This window comes from Branchiostoma floridae, unplaced genomic scaffold (genome assembly GCF_000003815.2).
Source record: "Branchiostoma floridae strain S238N-H82 unplaced genomic scaffold, Bfl_VNyyK Sc7u5tJ_1499, whole genome shotgun sequence".
NCBI classification, from domain to species: domain Eukaryota; kingdom Metazoa; phylum Chordata; class Leptocardii; order Amphioxiformes; family Branchiostomatidae; genus Branchiostoma; species Branchiostoma floridae.
Genome location: NW_023365732.1, coordinates 311,621 through 322,130, shown reverse-complemented (window position 1 = coordinate 322,130; position 10,510 = coordinate 311,621). Strand labels below are relative to the sequence as shown.

The 10,510-nt window shown below is 43.6% G+C and overlaps 1 protein-coding gene across 1 annotated transcript; it reads right to left on the bottom strand.

The window, feature by feature from the left end:
• Window positions 1–727: 727 nt before the first annotated feature.
• LOC118407930 (beta-lactamase-like) lies at window positions 728–6,220 on the bottom strand. Its single transcript, XM_035808505.1, has 6 exons — window positions 5,717–6,220; window positions 4,471–4,743; window positions 3,746–3,999; window positions 2,711–2,875; window positions 1,807–2,240; window positions 728–870 (listed from the first exon to the last, which is right to left on the bottom strand). Exons 1-6 carry the CDS (start codon window positions 6,214–6,216, stop codon window positions 778–780), a joined length of 1,719 nt encoding a protein of 572 aa, XP_035664398.1. The 5' UTR covers window positions 6,217–6,220; the 3' UTR covers window positions 728–777.
• Between the last annotated feature and the right edge of the window lie 4,290 nt (window positions 6,221–10,510).

Sequence of the window (10,510 nt, the reverse complement as noted above, 5' to 3'; positions counted from 1 at the left end):
CACGTATAAGACTAGAAATGACCACTTTTGTGACGCTGTACAGTTTTCCTGGCTTTATAAAGAAACAAGAAAGGGTTGTTGACTGTCATTTGTATCCCACCTTGCTTAACAAAATGTTGTACAGAAATGACTGTAACAAACGTTATCATTGTTCGATGCTGTCTAAGCTTTCTATTTGACCTGGTGTAAAAAAGCTGCTCACTTTTTAAATGTTCCTAGGGACATCCACTTACGTATACCTAAATGATGTAGTCAATAAGTGAGTCCTTTCGAAGAAAACAGGGTAAAGTCTACTGTTGTAACAAACGTTACCGGTAACGTTTTGCGCGCACAAACGGAACAAGAGACATATGTGCGAACACTCAAGACATAGACCGTTTACAATACTTTGTCGACGCAGTTTACATAGAGTAATGACACCATTGCTATGGCATATGGTACAAACTTTATTGCGTGTAGAGATTTTCCATGTGGAATGGATACCTTGGCATTCATAGCATACATTGTTGGGTCTCTCGTACTTTTATATCCTCTGCCCAAGTATTTTCCTGCATAAATGGTACTTTAAATGCATTTACGTTCGCGGGGATTTAATTTCGCGGTAGCGGGAAAAAGGACTTTTCGCGGCGGATTTAAGTTCGCGGTAACACCATAGACTCTAGTCTAATACCATGATAGAAAAATGTTCGCGGTGGTTTTAATTTCGCGGTGAAGTGGTCACCGCGAAAACCGCGAACATTAATCCACCGCGAACATTTCTGCATTTACAGTATAGAATTAGACAGTAAACATATAAGCCCAAAAGAGCAAGAAGGCGAATGTGTAACTCAAAGCTGTGCGCTTCGGAGAGCCGGAGACACCTGTACAGTCGTCCACGGTGGTCAAATACGGGCTCAAAATCTCCCATGTCTAGCCGAATTCGAACCTTCTTCCATGATGTTCCATCTGACGTAATTCGAACCGAACCCGTGTTCTATTTAGGTCACCTGCGGTCATTGCAGGTAAAACCGTGCTTTCTGGCATTTTCCCCCCAACTAACTTGAATCAGGCGAAAAACATAGTTTTTAACCAATATAAACAATTTTCTGGACAGTACATCTATGCTTTCACTTTGTTTGGGACCTGTAATATGTAACGAAGCTACTGGCGTTTTTGTTGGTGACCTTGAATATCATAAGTGTTGTTTACACCGGTATCAATTACACCCTCCCGCTCTCCGTGCCGCATGACATGCGTGTAAACATCGTTTAAGATCTCCACCAAGAAGAGTCCAACATAACTCATTGACGGCTCAAAATGACCGCAAGGGTTTTCCCGAGATTTCTGTTTTGGGGATTTTTAAAAAATGCCTTCGATTTTGAATTATTGGTAATTAAGTGCGAAAAATGCCATTTTTACGCATATTTTTGACTGTAACTTTGCTTAAAATTAGATATTAAAAAATCCCAAAAACAGAAAGTTTTATTTGCCACTGAGATGACGAAAAATATAAAAATCGAGAATTTGCCATGGCACTTGCGGCCCATCTTATCAAGAGTATGGTCAAATTGAAGGCCTTCCTTGAAACAGAAAATAATCGTCTTTGGAAGCAAATTCGAAACAAAACAACGATCTCAATTCAAACGGGAAGATTCAAACTATCTAAAATTGCGAATTTAATCTTATTTTGAATACATTTTCCTTGTCATAACATCTTGTTTATTTTGAAATATTTTACGGTTAGCAAATAGTAGGCCTCTTGTAACCCGATACTCTGTCGAACTCGCATAGCAACGGGAAAGAATACCCTAGCAACCGACCGCCGTGGTCCCACTCCGGCTCTGTAGGGTCCGGGTCTGTCAGCTTCAGGCCTCGCTCGAACACTACAGGCGGTTCGGGAGGATAGCTTTGCAATGATAAAGAGAAAACCTCGCCACCCTTGACTTCTACATCGGCAACAATGGTGGGGATATACTCTAACGGTTCTTCAGCCCGAAGGAAAATTTGGTTAGGAGACTCGGCAGGGAGAACTAGACCACGTCCGATCAGACCGAGACTGAAGTATAACTTGTCGTCAGTCGTGTTTAGGCTGATGGTCAAGTTGCCTGTCGGATGGTTGCCGTAGACACCCTCGTAGTCACGTTTGTCTCGCGGGAAGTTGTCCGAGATTTTAGGGATGGCTGTGCTCCTGGTCTGTCGTGTCGCCCACCAGGGTGTAGGATACGTGCAGGCTGTGGTAGAATTCAGCCAGTGGTCCTTTCCTATCAATGTGAGATGTATGTTCAGAAATGGGGTTAATGTGCGAAGTTAGCGTGTACGAGGTTAAACGTCACCCATGACCCCCAATATACCCTCAAAGCCATTAGAAAACGGTTGTGACTTCGTACAACTTCGTACACCCTAACTTCGTGCACTTCACCCGGATACTAACCACATGTACAAAGTTTAATAGATGTCGTGACTCGCAGCTTCCGAAGTTTCCCGACCACTGTCTCTAGTTACCTTTAATAATGTATTGGATGGCGTAATCTTCAGACAGTGAGCAGCGTAAGGTGGCAGGTGTACGAAGTTGTCCAAAGTTACGTGACGTCATCAATGAGCAGAAAGGACATTACCATAAAACTGTATCTTTTCTTGCCTTGTCTCTCTAGGTCTTATTTCTGTCTAGATTTCACAAACTTGCCTAAAGTCGAGAGCTATGGAGTAAATTGTTTTTCTTACAAAATTGTACCTGTTAGAATATCTGCGACCTGGTAGTGGATGACGTCATGAATGTCATCGGCCGTTGTGGTTGGACCGTTCATGGAGGTGAAGACGCCTCCTGACGCGGAGGGATACAGGGACAGCAGAGATGTGAAGCCCACCATAGACCCACGGTGATAAACTCGTCTGTAGCCTGCATAGAACATACAAGAGTTCGAAGATGCCATACCTCCGTTAAGTACTTCTAGTTTTTATTATATTTTAACCATATCACAGGTATGGGTTGAAATATCTTGCTTTTTTTCTATATTTCTATCCATTCACAGTATGCCAAAGAACGGTTGCTCAAGCAACTGGATATGATGTAGGAAATGGTAAGACGTTTCAAATGGCATGCACTATCCTTCATCAGTGACAAGATAGTTACATTCGTGGCTTTAGTTGCAAAAACATGCACAGTATTTTGTTCAAAATTTCATTAGAGAACACAGGAAAACCCTCCAGTTTGATTAAGCTTCACACGGCCTCCTTAAAGCAGACGTTCAACTCCTTGTTTTGTCGGCAGGCGGAAATGAATAAAACAGGAAAAAATAGAAAGCCAGACAGAAACGCCTAAGGCAAGGAAAAAAAAAACAGCCGGAGTCGAATCTCTGCTTCAAGAGTAGCCTCCTTTCAAGAAGCCTACACTTGACAACGTCACTCACAACACTAATACTTCGGTCACAAACTTGTGCGTCGGTGCCCGCCAAGGGTGTAATTCTGACACAAATTTGTCCCGGTGGACTACCGGATACCGCACGAGGGGGCACCTCTCGGTATGTCACGGGTAGGTCAAGCCGTCTATTTGTCGCCGGGTCCCGGATTGATTTTAAATCCGAGTTACGAAAAAAATCCGGGGCCTGGCCTTGCCCAAATATAGCCCTGTAGCCACAGCCACAACCATTTGTTCACGTAGAAGTCACGCCCGAAATTGCAAAAATAAGAAAAACGTGAACTGCCAGGCATATCCACTTTTTTTGCAATTGAGACCAAAGCATATTAACTAGATGGCAACAACAAGTACCTCTATAGGAGCCGGTTGACAGACCTAGTCCATATCCCTGCGTCAGCCACGCCTCTACTGGCCAGTACGGTTCAACTTTGTCCCAGTACGAGGACATGACGGAGCTCGCGGTTTGTGTCTGCCGTAAGGTGTCCTCCGGGACCACCAGGCGGCCGGCCGTGTCCCTCCCCCCGCTGAGGTGGAACTTCATGTACCGGGCCATGTCCAAGGCGTTGGACACCACGCCCGCTGCTGGAAGATGCAACTTGACAGACCTTAAAGAAAGCGATATGCAAAAAAATCCAATCTTAAGACATCGAACTTGAATTTTTTGTCTACTAGTTTATAATGCCGTCGTAACAGTATATGATCTCAGATAACTAAGCTATCAGACGTTAAGTTCATTCGGACGTTGACTTGTTGAAACCGTATTGCGCAAAATTTCTGCTGCGCAGAATTTTCGTTCTTTTTGGCAGTGCACGCGTGTAGGGTGGAAACTAAGTTAAGCCATGTAAATGGATTATAGTGACTTTAAGTTATTTGTTATGTGTCCGAGCAAATAGTTGATAGTTGGGGTGAAAAGTAATGTTTGGTATATCAATTGGTCACTAGGATCTAAAGTCACATTTTCAGGAGGTCTGTAACGAAGCACGGTAAATTGTTTATATAAACCCCATTAAGTGCCGGAGCAAATATTTGGCAGGGGCAAACATTTGACTTGACACCGGCAGCACACACACACATACCTGTATTCCTCCCGACTGCGTGTCTCAGACTCGCCGCTTCTGTTGTAGGATAGGTACGTTTGGGCGAAGTTGGTGAAGTCCCCGGCATCAAGTGCCTCGGCTAAGTACACCGTGTCGTTCATGCCCAGTGGCTGTAGGATTCGTTCTCGCAGAAGGGTCTCAAAGGGTTTTCCGGCAAGCCTTTCGGCGACGTGAGCGGCCAGCTTGTACATGACGTCATTGTAACGAAAGGTGGTGCGGAATGGGTATATCTCCCTGTAGTACCGCATTCGTCTGCAAGGCAAATTTTCAATAAGGGAAATTCTCTTCATACTGTATGTCCCATCTGAGACTACGCCCCTACACAGAGCTAGCTACTGATATTACAGCTCAATATTCGCCTTAGTCGAGTGAGGAAATTGGTGTAAAATGCATTTTCAAGTGTAGAACGTCGGGTACTGCTAGGGAATTTTGTATCTGTATCTGTATCTGTATCTATATAGCCGGTATAACCGCCATTCGGCGTAACACACCAGCTAATTGAATTCAGTTACCAACGCTAAACACTAGATCACTTTGCCACCTATTTCACATACATGTATCATTATCTTAAATACTTATTTTATACCTATGTCATGTTTTACCAGTTCTCCACAGAGGAGAATACGAAAATTCATACGAAAATGAACAGATGATGCATCGTTACAGCTGCCTGTGTAGGTATCAAACAGAAGATTCACCATTGAAAACTGACTACAAAATAGGTTTTTGCAACCTATTCCTTATAATATTTACTGTGTGTAAAGCTACATCAAAGAGCACCTTACCTTATGATATTATTTCTTACATGACCTTTAAGTTCCACAGTAAACTTTAGCTTTGTCGCCCATGGAAAATTTAATTTATCAATGTTAAATAAAGCTAGTTTGACATCCATTCATCGTTCATCACAAAAGACTTTGTCTAGCGGATGTTCTAACGCAAGAAGCTGAGGCGAAGCCACAGTCAAGTGTGCAACCACTTCAAACTTGTACGTGAAGTTCGGAAACGGAAACAAATATTGACTTTGACTGATGTCAAAGTCAATTCCAAAGTCAAAGCTAATGCTCTTTTCTACTTTATGAACCTATGTACATTTATAGGTTGACCAAAACTGACATATTTCGTAATTCCACCGAATATACGTGTGCATAAGGTTGTTGCCATATCGCAAATCTAGAACGGACAATGGACGAAGTATTGATAATTATCTATAACGGAAACTTACCGTGCAAACTCCGATCTGTCGATGTCTTGTCCCATTATTACGGCGACGTACCATGGGTTCTCCAGTGCGATTTTGTGGGCTAGAAGGTCTCGTATGGTCGCTTCTTCGGTACGGAACCGGTCCCTGAACCTGAAGGACGGCCCCAGGATGTCCGTCAGGACGGTGTCCCAGCTCACGTCTTCCCTCTCCCTGAGAATGGCCGCTAACAGGGCTGAGGTGAAGGACTTGGAGATGGAGCCGACTCCGAAGAGAGTCCTGTTGTCCACAGCTTGTCCCGTCTGCAGGTCCCTTTGGCCGTATTCCTTGGCGAAAACGGTCTGGCCGTCCTTGACCACGGACACGGTCAGTCCGACCACAGGCCTGGACTCACATGTCATCAGGTTCTGGATGAAAGTGTCGAGATCCTGTAGCCTCTGCTGTAGATCTGGGCTGGTCATGGTGGAGACCTGTCCGACTATCATAAAGCAGACCACAAGGAGCACATTAACGAGAGCTCCCATTTTACGCTACCACAGACCTATGAGTACAAGTTATCAGCTTGGAACAAACAGTCTGTGTTTGTTGGGTCACGAGTTTATGACTCATTGTGACCTTATGGGTTGTGCCTTGGTGGACTTTGTAACAGCTGCGGGCTCTCATGTTTCCTTCGGGACGATGCACGTGTTGGCTAGGGAGCATATCTATAGACCAGAGTTAAAGCTCCACACGTACACTGACATCTTGGTACAGGTTTCATAATACCATACCAGCTTAAACCTAAGGGCACCACCCGCTGTACGTGCCAATACGGGCTATCTACGTGCCAAAACGTGGGCAATCTTTCGGGATCCGTAAGTGGTAAGTACTGCCTCCGTACGAACTCGTAGGGAATCTGACGGATTTTGGAACACGCAGACACGTCGTAGAACTTTATGTGAAGGCAAAACTTTGTGTTGCCATGTTGACGTACTCCCTCCCTGCTCTTGCTATTCGTTCCCCACGTAGTCAGAAATACGTGGCGGACGTGGCCTCCCAAAAAACGTACGGACAAATTGCACGTACGGCGGGTTGTGACCTTAGCTTAAATGACTGCACATTTTGGGTCTGCCGTTAGGTGTCCTCCGGGACCACCAGGCGGCCGGCCGTGTCCCTCCCCGCTGAGGTGGAACTTCTTGTATCGGGTCATGTCCAAGGCGTTGGTTATTATATACTTACCCTGCCGAATGATAAAACTTCAGAGGCCTACATCTGCGAAAACAGAGTGCCCCCCTCCCCCGCTGATGTCGAAGTTCGTGTACTTCAAATATTTGATAGGACGTCTCACTCCTGGCTCGTTCTCATTAAATGTCGAAATGCTGTCGCCTGACTTTACGCCTTGATATGGAGCAAATTATAGACAACATCACTGGTTCCTTCATTTTTCCACAACCCCAGTAATGTTTTACAAAAGATGCACCACAACATTCGTATATGTTGATGGGTTAGAAGATTATTATACCCACGGGTGGGATTTAGCACCCTAAAAAACGGCTGTCGCCTGAGAAGAAACGAAGAATTCAAAAAGTAGCCAAAAATGTAACAATTCAGTTCCCAGAACGATTGTTCGGCAGGTGAAACCAGCTGACCAGGCCCTCTGACCGATCACGTCAGATCGCTCCTGTCACTGATCTTGGAGGCTGTGTGAGGAGGTTTATGCCTGTCGCCAGATTCTGTAACAAACGTTACCACCACTTGTACGATGGTTGCCACGGTTATGTTATCCACATATAAGACTAGAAATGGCCGTTTTTGTGACGCTGTACAGTTTTTCTGGCTTTCTAAAGAAACAAGAAAGGGTTGTTGACTGTCATTTGTATCCCACCTTGCTTAACAATATGTTGTAAAGAAATGACTGTAACAAACGTTACCATCGTTCGATGCTGCCTAAACTTTCTATTTGACCTGGTGTAAAGAAGCTGCCCACTTTTCAAATGTCCCTAGGGACATCCACTTATACCTAAATGATGTAGTCAATAAGGTAAGTCCTTTCGAAGAAAACAGGGTAAAGTCTACTGTTGTAACAAACGTTACCGGTAACGTTTGTTACATGCCCTGTAATGCATTACCAATGGGACCGAAAATAATCAGTTGCCATTTTTTGGCTATGGTTAAAAGAGGAAATTTCCTAAACAACCAAGTAGTTTTCAGTGAAAATAAAGCCGATTTATTTTTCGACCAAAAAAATGCCATTTTCGACATTTCAATGAGAACGACCTTCCTGGGCACAATACAAATATACCATTGCAGCTTCCCTAAAGCTAGAGGCACAACCCGCCGTACTTGCAACTGCGTGGTGTCTACGTGCCAAAACGTGTGCAATCGCACAGAGATTGTACGTTGTAAGCACGTACAATTCACTTACCACTTGCGCAACGAACGATTCGAGCAACCGGCCCACGGCCAGGCGTGGCGTGCAGACCGCTGTGCACATACTTACACATTAGCTTGCGCAACCGTGCGAGAGACGTGCGTTGAGACGTACTCCGCTCCGTGCTCTTGGCAGTCCTTCCCCACGTTTTCGAAAAACGTGGCGGACGTGACCTCCCCAAAAAACGTACGGACAAAAAGCACGTACGTACGGCTGGTTGTGCCCCTAGCTTTAGTCAGACTCGAATTCGGTCGTCGAAAATTTCCAAACAGAGGTGTATTTGCTTTTTATGAGCTACCAGCTTCGGCTAGAGTGGCCACGACTGACCGTTCTTTCAAGAAACTTCTTAACACATCAGTATCACTGACGAAAGCTACAGGATAGTAGTTGAAACGTCTAACCGTTTTTCCAAAATCATATCCAGTTGCCTGAGTAACTACTTTTTGGCGTATCTTATTACCTGGATGTCTAACCTACATCGACGTTTCTAAAAACATAAATTATGACCCCTGATTATACGATATACTATACTTGGCACGGATGACGACTATGAGAATGAGGTATGATTTTGATTTGTATGATGGACTTGTCGCTTTATGTATATAAATGTATTGTGCGCAAACTCTGTGTATACGTGTGTCCAGGGCCTTCATGGAAAATATGGCTTAGCAATTGAGAAAATTAAGAATACAGAAATAAATAGATCAACTAAATATGTACCAATTCATGTCCAAGGCGTTGGGCACCAAATACAATACTAAGTTCCCGGCCTCACCCAGAAATAAGGTGCACAACTCAAATTTCGGGGCATCATCATCATATAATTTCAGTATCTTATTAATGACCACCAAATTTCAAATCATTGTGGTCATTTGACTTACTTTCTAGTCGATGTCCTTTTGAAATTCAGGTAAGTGACGAGAGCAATATAAATCTTGCTTAAAGCGGCCCGGCCAACATTCAACCGGCCTCTCCTGTGGGGAGGGGCCAGTTACAGCCCCGTACAACGTAGTAAATAAGGGAGAACTGTGAACAGTGTGGGTGCCGTTACTTATTCCATGAAATATACGAAGACCTTGCCCGCAAAGTAATCCTCACAATGACTTAAATTTTGGTAGACATTCATAAACAGTCTTTCACGGCGGTCGGTTGCTAGGGTATTCTTTCCCGTTGCTAGGCACGTTCGGCAAAGTATCGGGTTACAGGAGGCCGATATTTTGCCAACCGCTATAGAATCTCTTTGAAATTAGCAACTTTTATATAACGTTACTTTGACTGTTGGCATTTTTAGATAAATGGTCGATTTTCGGGAATTTGACCCCTAAAGACGATTATTTTCTGTTTTTTTGTATGCATTTTGTTTTGCTAAGAATTGATAAGATTGGCTCTTAATATCACCGGATATCCCTAATTTCTATATTTTTCGTCAATTAGAGTAAAATGAAACTTTTTGATTTTTTTTAAATTTCTGAATTTAAAGGGATATAATGTAAAAAATCTGTTTTAGGTCATTTTTCTACATTATGAGTTCAAAATCTACGTTTTTACACTGCACGGCAATATTCACAAGGTATGAATACGACTTTGTTGTGTCATGAGGACGTCTTGAAATATGCGCACTTCCCACCGCCGCTTGAGTTGTCCACCATTTTATTCAACATTCCGACGAACCACGGAGCGCTCTAGAACGCGTTCGGTGATTCGCTAGAATCGTTACTGAACTTTGTTGAAATTCGCCGCGAAGCGCCAAAGATCTGTGACCGAATCGGTCGATTTGGAAATCTAGGACTGATTTACTTCCGGTAGGCGACCCGGCAGTAAGTGAATTCTGTCGCTGCTTACTTTCGCGTTGTAAATTAACGCTGGAAATGTGAAAAAAATGAGACAGATATGTTTAGAATAAGTTAAAAATGTCAATCTGACTGGAGATTCTAAAGTTCAACATTTTATATTTTGGCGCCAAAATCTTACAACATATCCCTTTAAGTTAGGTGACGGTCAACAGATATGTGTAAAAAAAATTCCGCACTCAATTCCTAACAATTTGAAATCAAAGGCAGTATTAACCCCCCCCCCCCCCCAAAAAAAAAAAATCTCTGGGAAACCGTTGCAGTTATTTTGAGCCGTCAGGTGGACTCCTATTGGTCGCAGTTTTATACGATGTTTGCACGCATGTTATGCCGCAGGGGGAAATTGGTGCCGGTGTAAACAAGCCTTATAAGGCTAGGTCACAAACACTAACGCTAATAGCTTTGTTACATGTCAACGGTCACCAACAAAGTGACAGAAGAGATATAATTGTTAAGAATATTGTTTATATACGTGAGACACTATTTTGTTTGTCTGATGTAAGGCACTAGGGGGAAAGTGTCCGACAGCACTGGTTCATGCGATGACCGCAGATGATC